Source organism: Gopherus flavomarginatus, chromosome 15 (genome assembly GCF_025201925.1).
Source record: "Gopherus flavomarginatus isolate rGopFla2 chromosome 15, rGopFla2.mat.asm, whole genome shotgun sequence".
Classification (NCBI taxonomy): domain Eukaryota; kingdom Metazoa; phylum Chordata; order Testudines; family Testudinidae; genus Gopherus; species Gopherus flavomarginatus.
In genome coordinates, this window is record NC_066631.1 from 26,048,981 (window position 1) to 26,065,799 (window position 16,819).

General features: G+C 40.5%; 1 protein-coding gene across 1 annotated transcript in view; it reads left to right on the top strand.

The window, feature by feature from the left end:
• Window positions 1–14,894, top strand: part of VPS37B (VPS37B subunit of ESCRT-I) — a 31,096-nt gene extending 16,202 nt beyond the window's left edge. The window contains exons 2-4 of the mRNA XM_050924307.1: window positions 1,732–1,903; window positions 4,037–4,119; window positions 5,674–14,894. Coding sequence (XP_050780264.1) covers window positions 1,732–1,903; window positions 4,037–4,119; window positions 5,674–6,177 — 759 coding nt within the window. The 3' untranslated portion in view covers window positions 6,178–14,894. The remainder of the gene's footprint in view (window positions 1–1,731; window positions 1,904–4,036; window positions 4,120–5,673) is intronic.
• The last annotated feature ends 1,925 nt before the right edge of the window (window positions 14,895–16,819 follow it).

The window sequence follows — 16,819 nt, forward strand, 5'->3', positions numbered from 1 at the left end:
TTCATTGGGTTAAGTAGTAAAGGCAAGTGTCAGAGAATCAGTCCCCCTGGCAGGCCATGGGAAAAGAGTACCGTGGTTTTGATTCAGACTGAACAACTGAAATAAAATCTCTTCCATGTTTCCCTTTTGATGTCTGAATCTTGTTTTGAAGTCTAAATTGAAATCCTGCCCAGGCAGCCTTTCCCACAATGCTCTGCTTTCCCAAAGTCTCATGAAGACTTTCTTGAAAAATTACTGGTTTTGAACAAACTTGGAATATCTCCTACAGTGGTCTTTGTTTCTTACTTTTTGAGAGCTGGCCCTTCATTCTTTGAGAACAGCGTCATTCAAACTAGGATGTGTCAATTGGAAGGATTAAACTGGGGAAAAAAAAAAAAAACTTTTGCCCATAACCCAGGATTGCTTTATTAACACTATTTGGGAACTATGTGTAGGAAAGGGAACCATAAAGGAAGCAATTATTGATTTTTGCTTTTCAGTAATAGAGGAAGGATGGTATATTTTGCACTCAGTTTACATTTTTTATTCTGGGATCTCAACACCTTTTACAAAAAAGCCTTGCTTTACCCTTCAGCGATCACCGTTTTAAAGAGGGAGAAATTTATGCACATAGATTAAATGACTTGTAAGAGGACACACTGTGAGTCAGTGTAGCCTGGAATAGAACATAAAACTCTGGACTCGCAATCCTATGACTTGACCAGTAGACCAGACATCTTTCACATAGATTTAGAATTGGGGTTAGAATAAATTCTTCAAATGATGAAATGCACACACACTCCCACTTCCTTGCAGATATTTTCTGAATAAACTCCCCAAAAGCTCTGTCTACAGTGGGAGAAGACTGGGCTAGCCACAACCATATTCAAAATATCAAACCTGGCTCTTTCAGGAATGTAGCGAGAGCTAGAACTATTCCAGTTTCTACTTTGGTCCATGATTTAAAAATTTAAATTAAAAAAAATCTGTACTTGCAAAAACATACCAGTATCAGTGATTCCTCTTCCCCTTTGCAAAAAAGGAAGAAAAAAAATGTGCAACTCCTATGGTTCTCTTCTCCAAAGCATGAGTGCCTCCCAAGTATTTAAAAATTAAAAACTACTATATTCGTCATCATTTTTGTCACTTTGTGCCAGAGACGACAATTTCATAAGCTTTCTGCTTATGTGTGAAGGAAGTGAAAGCAAAATCAAAGAAATAAGTCTTTCATTCCATTCTGAAAGTGATTGATTCCACTCTTATTTCCTGTGGTAGAGATTTCCATAGGTGCAGTTCCTTTTAAGTTTGTCTCCAACATTCATGAGCCTCTCCCACAATAGTCCTTTCTATTGTAGGCATTTCTAATATGCTCCTTGCCGTATACAGCTTACCTGTGTCTTCTAGAGCTGCTTTGTTACTTTTTTAGCATAAGGCTAAAGCACAGTTTTTGAAATGGATTTTCATACTAGACTGGACAGAGCACAGAAGATATGGTGGGAAACAAATCTACAATGATTGGAATAAGGGTTGCACAAGATTACCTAATAGGTCTTTCCCATCTTTAGTTTTTTGGCTTACTATGCATTGTCCAAAACTATCAGGATCTGATTCAGTGTTGATGAGGATGACTCAAGACAGTTTGGATTTTGCTGCTTGGTCAAATTTATAGAAGTCTTGTGTTGTCTGTATAGATATCAGTATTTGTCTAGTATATCATTGTCCCATTATACCTTACATATCTTTCTTTTGCAGGCCCAAAATGTTCAGCTTAGCAAGGAAATGACTCTTGCCAGCAACCGTAGTCTGGCTGAGGGCAATCTTTTGTACCAACCAAAATTGGACTCTCTGAAAGCAAGTTTGAACCAGAAATATCAGGAGCTGCAAGTTCTTTTTGAAGCATATCAGATCAAGAAAACCAAGCTGGGTATAACATGTTCTTGTTCTTCTATATCTCCTATTTTCCTGTACTTTTCTCTCTTGTTCTAAAATATGGATAGATATACTCTCTCTTTTCTGACGCATGTCCTTAATTCTTAGCTGTGTGCATATAGAATATCAGTGTGAGTAAAAGAACTGAAGTGTCAAAATAGTAATGTTTGGATTATAGATCAGTCTATATTATTATTATTTATTTGTACTACCATAGCACCTAGGAGCCCTAGTCATAGATCTGGATGGACTTCATTGTGTTACGCCAGGGATGGCCAGCCTGAGCCTGAGAAGGAGCCAGAATTTACCAATGTACATTGCAAAAGAGCCACAGTAATATGTCAGCAGTCCCCCATCTGCTCCCCCCACCTCTCCCAGCCCTGCCAATCAGCACCTACTCCTTCCTCCCCGCACCTCCCGATCAGCTGTTTTGTGGTGTTCAGGAGGCTCTGGGGAGGAGCGAGAGCACGGCAGGCTCAGGGGAGGGGGCAGGAAGGGGTGGAGTGGGGCCAGAGCCTGTGGCAGAGCCAGGGGTTGAGCAGTGAGCACCCCCTGGCACATTGGAAAGTTAGTGCCTGTAGCTCCAGCCCCGGAGTCAGTGCCAATACAAGGAGCAGCATATTATCTTCTGAAGAGCCGCACGTGGCTCCGGAGACACAGGTTGGCCACTCCTGTTTTAGGCACTCCAAATGCACAGAACAAAAAAAATCATCCTTGCCCCCAACAAACTCACAGTCGATAGGAGATCTGGAAAATCCCACTGTTCTCATAGACTATTAATAAGGCTGCGAGTTTGTCACTGAGGTCACAGATTCCCTCCATGACTACTGCAGTGGCTGGTGTGCCTGGTTCAGGGGCAGCTCACACAGCCCCTGTGCCAGTCGTACCAGCTGCTTCTGGGGCAGTCTTGGGCCAACACCCCCGCCTCCCCTCCCCGCAGCAACAGATTTTGGCTGTGGGAGGGGGCAGTGGGTTGGGGCACGGGATGGGGTGAGGTGGGCTCTGGGCGGCAGTTATCTGGGGGACTCCTTGGATGCAGTGACATCGCCCTTGCTCAGCTGCTAGGCAGAGACATGGCCAGGTAGCTCTGTTCACTGCCACCACCTGCAGATACCGCACCCGTAGCTCCCATTGGCTGCAGTTCCCAGCCGATGGGATCTGCAAAGCCAGCACTCTGGGCGGAGGCAATGCGCAGAGCAGATGAGTGGGATGTCACCGCTTCTGGGGAGTTCCCAAGGTAAGTGTCACCCATTGCCTGCCTCACCCTGATCTGTGCCCCTGCTCCCTCCCACACCCAAACTCTGCTGCTGCTGGGGCGGAGGGGAGGCGCGGGAGCCAGGTAGGGAGTCTGCTGGCCCTGCCAATCCCCCACTCCAGCAGCAGCTGTGATCCTGGGCTGCACGCTGCTGCCTGCCCCCCAGCACCTAGGCTGCCCTCCCCTAGCACCCGAGGCCGCCACAGGGACACCCCCCCTCCCAAGTTTTAGTCACAGGTATAGACAGGTCATGGGCCGTGAATGTTTGTTTACTGCTTGCGACCTGTCTGTGACTTTTACTAAAAATACCTGTGACTAAAATGTAGCCTTAATTATTAAATACATCTTCTGCTACCTAGTAAAAAGAACTAGAGACAAAATGTATTGTTGGAATAAACATTCCTTTCTATGATTAAAAGAACATACATACCTAATTACTGTTGATCTTTTATCTGCATATGATCAAATTTCAGCTGATGTTAAAAAAAACCCTCAAATTTTTCTTTCCTGAGATTGTCCAACCCAATGAAAATTCAGACCTAGACTGAATATAATATTGCATTTAATACATTCTTGCTTCATACTTCAAGTTATGAAGTATTTTATCTTAACACATTTATCAACTTAAGTTCATTTAATTTTTTTCTTTTATAAGTTTACTGTAGTGAGTAATTTTTAAATGAAATTCTCAGAAAACACATTAGCATTTTCTGCGTAGAAGCCTCCTGTCTGGAGTAATACAAAGACTAAATAATCAAACAGTATGTTTGGCCTTTAAAAGAAGCCTTATCCTTATTAGATCTGTATAATTTCAGTCAGAAATTATCGCTTGTAACAGCTGGTCCGTTAACTGTTCTTTTCAAATTATTACAGATAAACAATCCAGCAGTGCTTCCCTGGAGACACTATTAGCACTTCTTCAAACAGAGGGGGCGAAGATTGAAGAAGACACTGAGGTAATAGCAGTACCTGGATAGTGCTAATAAGAGATTCTGCTCCTCATCTCAGTTATGCAAGGCTTTGAACATACTCAGTTGTAACATACTATTAAATAAAGATATCCTAGATCTAAGGGTTTTTCAAAGAATAGGGCCCAAACCATCACTTAACACTTTTGCAAACAGCCACTTGAGTTCAGTGGGAATTATTTTGTCTGAGTAAGGATTGCAAGCTTACTTTAAAAATTTTTAACATAAATACTATAATTTTTCTCTAGCTTGTATGTGGAAAGCATGCTCAGGCCATAGACACACAGCTACAGGCTCGGGGGTGTGTGTGAAAAATTCATGCCCCTGAGTGCCATAGCTATGTCAACCTAATCCCTGGTGTAGATGCAGATAGGGGAACAGAAGAATCCTTCTGTTGACCTAGCTACCATCATTCAGGGAGGCAGTGTTCCTAGAGTGACGGGAAAACCCCTTCCATCACTATAGGTTGTCAGTGCTATGGGGTTATACTGGCATAGGTGTGGTGCCTAGCTGAGCTGCTATAATCCCCATAGTGTAGATGTGCCCTCAGGTTGTTTTCAACCCAATAGCATGTCTGTGTAGAATTTCTTCTAAATAAACATCCAGATGTAATGTTCTTTGCCAGGTGCATGTATTAATCTAAAAAACATGTCAGTCACTCTTGGAGTCTGGGTGAAATGAAAAACTGACGTGAGCCATTCTCTCTTGCTCAAACTGAAAATGTAATGAGGATAATGAGTGTGCAGTGTTCTGGGGGAGGAGGAAAGCCTCCTCCGCAGCAATGGAATATTCCATTATGATTCTTGCATATCTGTGTAGTATCTGGTCACCCCTCACTGTGCTCAGGTTTGTACAGGCATTGACGTGGTTGGCTCTATTTGTGAATTGCCTGTGGGACATTGGCCTGTTTTCACAACACTGCTTGTTAAGAGTAATAACCAAACCTGTTAAAACTGACTTGTAATCTCAAAAAGTCATGTTCAGGGCAAATTATAATTGGTTATATTGAAATGTATTGTTGCCTGTCTTGATTAAAATAGCATTTACCAAAGCCTCACTTTGTCCAGGCAGTGAGAATGAGTAGACTAAAAACATGGTTTAATACTGATCTCTCACTCTCTACTGATGCTGGAACCAGTTCTTGCTTGCAGGGTTCTAAGTGGTTTCCTGGTCAGTATTGGCAATGCTGAATCATAAAATGAATGGTTTGGCCAGCCATCTGGAAAACTGTTGAATGTGATTCATTCATGTTTCCATAGGTCAGGGAAACATGAGAGCCCTACTAAGCAAGAGCCAGGTTTAAATGTTCTTGCTACCATGGCTTGGGCACAAAATGATAGCTGAACAGAGATGAAATAAAATGCATCTGAGAAATAACTGAGAAAAGCATTGCTTGGAATTGTAAAGTACACAGTATTCTGTCTTCCATGTGCAAGCTGGAACAAATGACAGGAAAGGAGACACAATGCTGTTAGGATATAAGCTATTTCTGATTCCTTCAGAACATATTACTTTCTAACAGGGTTATTCAATGTTTGACAGAATATGGCAGAAAAGTTTCTTGATGGTGAAATATCGCTGGATTCATTCATTGATGAATACCAGAGCAAACGTAAACTGGCTCACTTGCGACGTGTAAAAATTGAGAAGCTCCAAGAGATGGTGCTGAAGGGACAGAGACTTCCCCAGGTTCAGCAGCAGCCTCAGCCAAGAGCACCTGAGACAACACCAGCACCTCAAACTTTCTACTCTTCAGATGCAAACACTCCTCCCTCAGTTATGCCCCGGCGAATACCACCCCCACCTCCTCCATCAGTCCCAGCAGGACGCCTCCCCACTCCATTTACTGCAGCAATGGATTCAGGACCAGCTCTTTCTTATCCAGGAGTTCCATACCCTCCTCTTCCCCCACGAGTGGGAGTTCAATCTGCAGGTCAAATGCCACAGCCAGGATACCCATCTCAGTTTGTATCACAATTCCCTCCAGCACTGCCCCAAAGACCACCACCTCGTCTTCCACCACATCCTGGCTTTATCCTACAGTGAATACATTAGTGCGCCTAACTCATGTATTGGTGCTTAAATTTTAGTCCTTTCTCTCTCCCTCTCAGAGACTTAATATAGGCAATGGAAAACCTCTGTGCTTTGCACAATGGAACACAAAGTTTGGGCTGCAACATAGGGTTGTGAAATTGCACTCAGTAAATAATCATTTTCTTTTCTGTTTCTTAAAATCAGTGACTATGTAAACTATTTTTTGTAGGAAGGTGGTGGGGCCGAATTTTGTAAATCTGGCAAGTTGTGAAACAATGCAGTGGATTTGTTTGCATTATAAGTATGGTCTCAATACTTCAGTGATGGTAAATGATTTTAAGGAAAATAATATACTTGTCTGACATGGTATTGTGTTCTCATTGCGGCTAGATTTTAAGCATGGTTAATTGTGAGCTATTTATATCTCAAAAGAATTTTCTGTGCTGGTATTTGGGTGGTAACCATTGTATCTAAATGCTAAGCATAAAGCTGCAGTGGAAATGACCTGCATTCTTTGAAATAAACCCAAGGCTCCACATCGGTGGCTGGGTACACTAACTTTTTTCTCAGAGTCTGCTAATCAGAAAATGTTCGGTAGCTTATTTTGAAAAACGTTAATTCTTAAAATATTTTTGACTCCTAAATTTGTTATTGCTTTGGGTTTTTCACAATAAAAATGCACACCTTTCACTTCTGTACATTGTTAATTTCCTGAAAGTCTTGGTCTTTTGAAATAAGTAACCGAATATCTTTCTCTATTAGGTGATTGATCCTGGAAGCCATGTAAAGAAAACTATTTGTAGTGCCAGTTCATATTTTTGTAGAAACTTCACCGTCCACACCCTCTTGAAGCTAGTCTCACTAGCCTCCTTCTGTTTTCCCCACTTTCCTGCCTTGCTGTTAGGGTAGCTGCTTACTTTTAGCTTAATTTGTCCTTCTCATGCCATGGGTTTAAGAAGCAATTTTTTTTACACAAGTGTAACTTTTGATGTTGTCCTGTGATTTCAGTACCCAGGGTGCTAGGCCTAAATTTCTCTTAATCCAGCACTGGGCAGTCATCTCATTTGGTGCCCATTCAAAGTCCACAAATGCATATTCTCAACCTCTCTGCTCTGCCTCTTATTTAGAGGCACTTCTTGCCCCTAGACACCATCATCTTTTGTCCTGCAGTGTTTGAAATTCTTTTTCATCTGAAATGTACAATTACCCTTCCCTCCAATAGTCAAAACTCTCTAGGATGGCTGTTTGCATCTTGCTTAGTTTGTCCTCCCATTCCCATGCCATTTGGGGGAGAAGTGGGATCTCTACACACGTTTAGCTTTGATGTCATTGTGTGACTCCTGGAACCAGGGCCCTAGGCGCAAGCCCATGTCTTAATCAGCCCTGAGCAGCCATATTGTTTGATGACTGATCAAAATTCCACAAACTCATATTCCCAGCCTCTCCCAGCCTCAATCAACCTTTGCCCTTCCACTAGTTAGAACAATGATGTAAGAAGCATAGTTCAGAATCTGCTGCATCTTGTATGTGGAGGTAGACTTTTTCAAACCACCATCTCTCACTGTCCAGGAAAGTGTTAGATTGCTTGGAAGGCTCCAGTGCCTTTTTTTCTTATAAGGGTAAAACAGATTCTTTATTTGATTTCCCCCCCTCATTCTATGTAAACCCTCTGACTCCCAATTAGTTATTTCCCCCTGAAGTTTGATAGTTGCTAATAATAAATAATCTCATAACAGGAAACCCTCTGGTCTGAAAATAGGACTACATGGCTAACTCTCCCATTTGAAGATCAGAGACTGCAGATGGGTACCTGAACAGCTCCCCCTACATAAATCTGGAAAGAGGGGGAATTTTGTAAACCTAGCAAGTTGTGAAATGATGTGCAGTGGATTTGGTTGCATAAGTATGGTCTCTCTCTCTGTATGGTGGCACGTGATTTTTTTAAAGTGTCTTTTCTTGGCATTGTGTTGCCATTGAGGCTTCATATATGCATGATTAATTGTGAACTGTGTCTTTCACTAAGAATGTTCTGTGCTACCAGTGCTAGGATCTGGCTAGTAACCATTGAATCTGAATGCTGAGCATAAAACTGCTGTAGAACTAATAAACCCAGGTCTAGAGCTACCAGGTTGATAGATGGGTACAAAACCGATAAACGGACACTCAGATTAGATTTGCTAAAGCTTTGTAAAAATAACCAGGTAGATTTTATGCTTATCAATTGCCAACTTATTTTCTGGGTTAAAAAATTCGTCAGAAACAATAGCGGGGATGAGATAAGCATATTTTGAATTTTGCACTGCATTTTATGTACCTAACTCTTTTTTGAGTGGTATAGCCCATTATTGGTATTACTGAGAAATAGTCCAAAATATTTTTTATTACTTGTTAAATTTGTCTGTTTTTAGTACCTTTAATGATAACAGGACCATTCAGGGATACTTTGTTTAAAAAACAAACAAACTGTATTTTGCAAACTAAATACAGATTAATTTGGTGCAATTTACTGTCTGAAAACAATGCATTATCACATATGCATGTGGCTGAGGTGCCTTAGGATCAGTACTTGTGATTATAATATTCTTACTAGAATATTAGCGTATCTTTCAAATCAATGGCCATTGCTTAACCCTTTTGATGTAGGGACACTTTCTTTTATGAAAGATTTTTCACCTAGTGCTTTAGAATAAGGCAGTATCTGCTATTTGTATGCTTAATTGCTCTCAGTGGATGATTAGTTTGGTTTTTAGACACTGTCACAATGACTGTTTCAGTTGTTATAACAGTCTCAAAACTGAACTCCAGATGTTCATGGAAAATGCTTGGCCATTAATGAGTATTGGTGTACGTGCAAACTGCTTTGTAGTTACTTGTGTGCTTGCTTAATGGCAATGTTTGGGGGGTGGAGGAAGAAGAGAGCTTTGGAAAGCTTTTGAAGTCTTATTTTCAGAAACACAAATTATACCACACTAATCTGACTGGGTTGGGTAAGAGATGCAGGGGCTATTTCACGCCTCCCACCTTCCGACACTGTTTCCAACTCATCTGTTATAGTTAAAGAGTAAATTGTGCTATAGATAGGATGTTTAGAACTATATGAATCTGTACTGTGTATAATGAAAATGTTAAAATGCTATTGGCAAATTGGATCCTATATAAGGGGATGGCTCCATTCTTTTGCCAAAATATTCTTTTAATATACAGTGTGGTTTGATTTGAAATGTGTGCTACAAATGGCAAATACTTCTAAAAAGAATCAGAGTTAAGGAAACATTTTTATAACATTAAAGTGGACAGTGAGCTCAAATGGCGAGGTGTAACATGGTTTTAGAACGCAGGTAGCATTTTAAATGCCCATTTTGGATGGTTTATGCTTCTGCTAACACTTTGTATGCAACTTTGTAAATGATAACTTTATTTACGTTACCTGCACTGGGTAGTTAGTGTTGAATAGTAATAATTTAGGACAAGTTTTGCTGCTTGGAAAGCTATCTCTGAGGAGACCAACCAATCAGTTGTTTAGAAAGGTTGTACTGGCAACCCCCGTGATACGGTAGAGTCACTGTTTGGAGTAATCTTCCATCATGTGACTCCAGGAGGCAGGATACTTAATCCAGTCCTGGCTAGCTATATCATTTTGTGCCCAATTAAAGCACCATAACCTCATATGCCCAATCCCTCCTGAGCCTGCCCACTCCAAACTGGATCAATGATATAGAAGCAGAGTCCAAAATGTGTCTGTCTTGCTCTCCTCTCTTGTCTGGGGGTTTCTGTGTTCTGTCCCTCATCTTCCAGTGTCCTGAAGCTTCTGTAATTTCTCTTTGGCTAGAATGATTCATGAGCTGTCTTCCTCTAACGGTGGTAATAGAACTTTAGAATAATACAATATAGAACAGAAAATAATTTGTTTTTCTATCCAAACCATGATTTTTCAATAGGCTGTTTTCCTCCTAACCCTTGGTACTTGCTAGCAATTACTAGGAAATCTGATCAGGAAATCCTTTGGTCTAAAAATAGGACTTTTGGCTAACCCTCCCCTTGGGAGTTCAAAGGCAGCAGATTGGTCAAAGTTCTTGGCTCCTGAACAGTTCCTTAGATAAGCCTGGAGAGCGCTAATAGAGGGGTAATTTTATAAGTTGTGAAACACTGTGCAGTAGTTTTGTTTGCATAATAAGTATGGTCTCTCTAATCTAGTGATGATACATGGTTTTAATAAACTAGCATATTTGTCTGTCGTCGTATTATGTTCCCATTGCAGCCTGATTTAACCATGGTTAATTGTAAACCATTTGTCTCAAAAGAACGTTCTGTTTCATCCATTGGTATTTGATGTGTGGTAACTGTATTTGAACGGTAAGCATAAATCTGCAATGGATGGAAGTGGTGTATTGCTTGAAAAACTAACCTCAGGTCTAGGCCGCAATGTTAGTGGTTGTATACAGTAAATTTGCTCTTAGAATCAGAGGTGCACAAACTCTAAACAGACACTCTTGCATTAGATTTTCTAAAGTTTTAGAAAAAGCAGCCAGGTAGATTTTACCCTTAGCAGGTGCCAACTTACAGAGGAGCTCTTGAGTTTCAGTTTCCTTTGGTTTCAGTTTCCTGCTACTTAACCTGGCTATGGGGATAGATCTTGCGCATCCTAGATACTAAACTTTTGAAGGCTGACAGCATGTGGAGAAAGGCCTACACATTGTTCCTGTTTTCATGCAGAAAAACATTACACTGAGCATAGTTAAGACAATATAAATATGGAGAAATAAGACTCCCAAGTCTACTTAGGTACCTGAGCCATAGGAAGAGCAGAAGAGATAGCTGGGGATACTCCCCCAAAATATCTGCCACTTTAAAAGCAGTATTAAGCAGAAACTCAGCACAAGTAAACTGATCACCAGCTATGGTTAAGAAGTCTTTCCCTTATAATACTGTTCCATTAGCTGCATCTTGGGGATACAAGGATTGGGGACAGGATTTGAACACACTTCTTCCTGTGCTGCAGGAAACTGGCAGTGTTGAAAGCTGGGAATATAAAAGGCTTTCTTTCAGTGCCTTTAAATGATATGGCCTATGGGGGGAAGACGGAATCAAGAAGCTGCAGTTCGTAAGCACTGGATTTCTAGGAAGTTGGGTCAGTGGCTGCAGTTTGAAGACTGTTAATATGTAACTTCTAAATAAGTCTGTTAAAAGCATTTACTCTGAGATCCAAATAGGCCATCCAGGAAGTTGCCAAATGTTTGATAAGTTGAGAGTGATATTTATTCTGCATGGACAAATGTTTCTTATGTAGGTTATTGTCCAAATGCCTTATGTTAACTCCTGGAGGTGGGGGGAGACAAATTGGTTGCCTAACTCAGGCTGGTCTTTAAATATAAAACAAAGGTATAATACCATTAAAACTGAGATCAGCATGTCATTGGCATACTGGCGACCCTGCGGATATTATAGAGCATCTGTTTTCCGCTAGTAGTTGTGATCTATCATGAATGTTCATGGTGGCGAGAAGTTTGTGTGCACACCCTGTTCAGCTCCCTGTATCCTTTGTCACCAGAAATTATTATAGATTCACCACTTTTGGTACTAGATGATCAATTTTTTTGGCCTGTGTAAAGAAAACTCCTAATATCAACTTCAAATTCAAAACACCCTCCATCCCCACACCCTAGTTTATCCCACCCCAATCTCGTTTTTTTCCCACGCTTGCTGTGGAGGGTTCTGACTGTGTGTTTGCTTAATTTCTCTAAGTATGTGGGTTATAATATATATTTTCATGACTTTGGAAGCTCGGATTTCATTGTGGTGATTCAAGGAACTGGAGCCAGAGTCACAAGCCTACATTTTTAATCCACCGCTGGGCAGCATAGCTCATATTCTAAACTTCCTCTGACCCCAAATCTCTCACCAGTGCAGCCTAAAACAATGACACCTACAAAAAAGCCTGGCCTCAAATCTTCTCCATCTCTCATCTAGAGGCACCTGTTTTTTAAATTACCATCTCCCAGTTTAGAAGTGGTTGAAATAATTTTCCATTAGGAACGGTCCAGGGACGACTTTCCCTTAAAGGTCAAAATAGAATATTTTTTCTCTACACAAACCATAACTCATCTAGTTGTTTCTCCCCTAGAATTTTGTAGTGGCTACATGCTAATATTAGCATAATAGCATCTAGTCTGGAAGGTAGGCTGTTGGGCTAACTCTGCCTCTAAAAGATCAAAGGCACCAGAATGGTCAAAGTTCTTGGTATCTGAACAGCTCCCTGAAAGCCTGGAAAGTGATGAGAAGGAAATTGGTAAGCCTAGCACGTTGTGAAACAATGTGTGGTGAATTTGTTTGCAAGTCTGGTCTCCCAATACACTAGCTGATGGTAAATGATTTTAAATAGAGTAGCATACACTTTTCTATTGTGTTCCTATTATGGCTCGCTTTAAGCATGGTTAATTGTGAACTACTGCTGTTTCAAAATAATTTTTTTGGTGATGCCATTTGTATGTTAACTGTCGTATCTGAATGCAAAGCATAAAGCTGCCGTGAAAATGAGCTAGGCCACAAGAGGTGGTGGTTGTGTACAGGGAGTTTAGGGGGTTTGTATGGTAAATATGTCCCTAATCAGATTCTCAAAAGCATAGTAAAATCAACCAGGTAGATTGCACACTTAGCAAGTGCCAATGTATTTTGAGCTAAGAAAAATTCTCGGTGATGGAGGGGATAAGAAGTGTGGTCTGAATTTTGAACTGAAGACTATCTACCTATCTTCCAACTATTTCTAGTAAGAAATAGTGCAAGTAAAATACAAGTAAAATTTTCTATTAAAAATATTTTGGAATATTTCTTACTTGTTACATTTTCCTCTTTTTAAAGTAATTTTTATAATGATGACAGGACCATTCAGGGATACTTTGTCTAAAAAGGCAAACCTGTACTGTGCAAATTAAATACAAATTAAGCTGATGCAATTTGCTGTCAGAAAACGATGCATTATCACATATGTATGTGGCTGATGTGCCTTAAAAATCACTCTTTGCAATTGGTCCAGTAAGACTATGAACATACCTTTCAAATCAATGGCCATCGCTTAACTCTTTTGATTAAGGGCCCTAAAAGGCATCCTTTTTTATAAAAGATTTTTCAGCGAGTACTCTAGAAGATTAAAGGGTGGTATCTGCAATTTGTATGGTTAATTGCCCTCAATGGATTTTTAAAAATACACTGTCAGGGAATCTTGTATTAAGTCAGTTGTAACAATCTTGTAACTGAACTCTAGCTGCTTAGGGAAAATGTTCTTTCATAAAGTGTGTCCGTGTGTGTGTTCATACTGGTTTGTGGTTACTAATATGCTTGACTGTTGGCAGTGTTTGAGGGTGGAGGAGCAAGAGAGCTTTGGAGGGTTGAATCCTGCTTTCAGAAACCAAGTTGACACTGTACTAATCTGTCTGGGTGGGATGAGAGATGTAGGTGATATTTCAGTGTCTCCCAACTGTTTTTGTTAAAAAACCAAGTCGTTTCTGTTGTAGATAGGATGTTTAGAACTATACTAATCTGTACTCTTTATAATGAAAGAGAGATTAAAATACCATTGCAAGTAGGATCCTATATAAAGGGATGGATCAATTCTCTTGTCAAAATGTTCTTTAATATACAGCGTGGTGTGATTTTTTTTTGCTGCAAATGCTTCCTTAAAATAATCTACATTAAGGAAATGTCTTTATAACATAGAGTGGGCACTGTACTTAAATTGAGAGGTGTAACTTGATTTTAGAATGTAGGTGGCATTTAAAATGTGGTTTTGATGGTTTTTACTTCTGCTGACATTTGTATGAAACTTTGTAAATAGTGACCTTGTTCACTTTACGAGTACTGTGTAGGTAGTGTTTTTTTAAAAAGATTATAAAAGTACTACAGCAATGAAGATGGACGTGTCATGTTTATCCATAGGGTTCTTTAAAAATCTCATTTGTATACACTATCGTAGTTCTTTGAACATTCAGCAAAATGAGCTGTGGATAGACAAATGGTGATGAGTTGTTGTGGTTCTAGTTCTGCGTTAGCCAAAGTGTGTATTCCTTGGAGGTACTTCCATCATGGAACTCGCTGTGTTGATTGGCTTTGCTCTTCTTGTGAATAAATCATTAGCACTGTTTGTACATATGTTGAAAGCAACTATGAAACTGAAGAACTACCTTCCCCCTTTTGTGCATAGTGTGACAAGTCCACTACGTATTCTTATTCAGACCTTAAAGGATGAAGTTTAGGAGGAGAGTGAAACTGAAGAAAGCTAAGAGGTATTGGACTTACCTGACATAGTGCCAAGAACCCAATAAGTATAATTATGACTAATCTGTCAACATTACTTAGCATATTAGAATAATAAACTGGTTTGTAAGTATCTCCCCCTCGCACTTTAAGGATGTAAATCTTCCAGGCGGGGTGGAGGATACTCAGTATAGCTTGATGCATTAGACATGCTACTTGCTTTGTCAAATGACGCACAAGATTAACACTAAGAACCCTATTTCAAAATCTGTATACATTTCATACAGGGAAATCAGACTGGGGCAGCTAGGAATCAGAGTCTTTAAGCAGGTTAAAACTCTCACTACACTTACAGTGGTATTTGTTTCTAATGTAACATACTATAAAGGTTTTATTTGTGCTGTATAAGAATGGAATTGTTAGTGGTTAAGAGACCACTAGTTCATTTCAATAAATAATAAACTAAATTCCTTTGGTGTGTACTTTTTCTTTGGAAATGGGGAACTGTAATTGTGAACAGTTTCAAGCTTACATTCAGTAAATGAATAGAGTGGGCTCTGCCTTGGGCAAATTTCTCCTTCAATGACTTGGATATTTGTTGGGTGATTTATTTTTTTCCAGAAAAAAATAGGATTACAATTTAATCAGGTGAAAATAGTAATTTAGATGATTAGAGGCAACAGTGCAATATCCTCTTACACATGAAGCATAGTCACTTCTATCTAATTTTGTGATAGTTCTGTAGGAACTAAAAGCTGTTTTGAATACGGGTTCAGTCTTTCCTTGGCTTGCTTTCACCCCTGGTGTGTGACTTCAGGATACATCTGTCCTGCAGAAGGGTTGTGAATGATTTGAATAAATAAAACCAGGGGCAGTAACTCTCTGGCTGCTTTCCAGTGCTGAGTCCTGCAGCAACAGGTAAGGAAAGGAAGCTATAACCATTCCTGCCTGAGGCATTGTCTACTCTATGCAGGGTTGGTATAGCTGTGTCGGTCCCATTACCTCCACTAGACTTTTTTTGCCAAATATTTCTCATGATAGCTACTACTGTTTTGGCTCTACAAGTGGTGCAGTCCAGCGCTGACAGAAGGGCTAAAAGGCTTTGTTTAAGGTTTTTCTTAAATGGCTTGAACTTTGCTCATTCTCTTCACTGATGCAAAAAATTAACTTGTAATTTATACAAGCCAATCTGAAGGATGGCCCCTTACGTTACAGATTTTGAGATGTGGCTAGGATCTTAATTCCAGCATGTTTAATTGCTTTTCCTAAGATCTTTCCATATTGCAGGCTACACGTGTGGATTTGACTGTGTGAAGGTGTTGGGAACTGAAGGCCTGAGTGCTAATCCTGGCCCTGCTACTAACTTGCTTTAAGACAAGGTGGGGTGATGTAAAATCATTTATTGGACCAACTTCTGTAGGGGTGAGGGAGAAGCTTTTGAGCTTACACAGAGCTCTGATATCCTGGGACCAAAATGGCTACAACAGCACTGCATACAACCAATTTGTTTTAGCATTCAGCAAGCTGCTTCGCGTCTGCCATTGTTTTCCTTGCAGATGAGACACCACTAGTTGAGGATTTTACTGTGCAGCATTTTGAATCTATAAAGATCTAGGTCCAGTCTGCATAGTTATTAAATAGTGACGGCACGAACCTTTTTCCAAACTCGGAATAAGCCACGCTGTTCTAGAAGGGGAAGAATAAGAAGGGATTAAATAAGGGGGTGGTGTAAACTTTCAGAGGTTAATAGACTGAGATGTACCCTGCCATTAGTATTTATTTCGAGTTTTGATTGGGCCTTCAAGCACCCAAACCCAACGTTGATTAGTTGCAGAAATGCAGCTCTACTCTCCCCCTCTCCTAAAACACGGCTGCTGTACTGGCAGCTTATGCAAAGAGTGAGAGTGTACGAGCTGTATGTGACAAGGTGCGTGTATGCAGCAGGGTGTCTATTTGCTCAGACATGTTGACATGTTTTAGACCAACAACAGTAACTTGGCAACGCTGGGTCAGTTTGAGACCAAGTCTCCCAGCGTTGGTTTGTTTTTCCCTAAGATTCTCATTAATTGCTGACTTCTGCGGCTATGAGCTGGAAGGCTCCTGTCAAAAGCCACAGACTGCCATCTCCCTTTGAGCTCTTTGTGTGCAGCCTCACTTTCACCTAAAGGTGCCCATCAGTTCCCTGTTTCCAATGTGAGGGGGTAACCTGTAGCCAGTGCCCCTTAATCGACGGGGAACAGGCTGAGAGCCCCCTCCATGTGAGATTTCCAGCAGTAACTCTTACAGCTACCCTTCCCCTCTCCCTTAAGCATCTTCTCTCCATGTCCTGACAATCCTCTGCTGTCTCCCTAAATATTTGTCCTTCAAAGATGCTCCTAAGCGCTCAGCCCCTGAGCCAGAAGCAAAG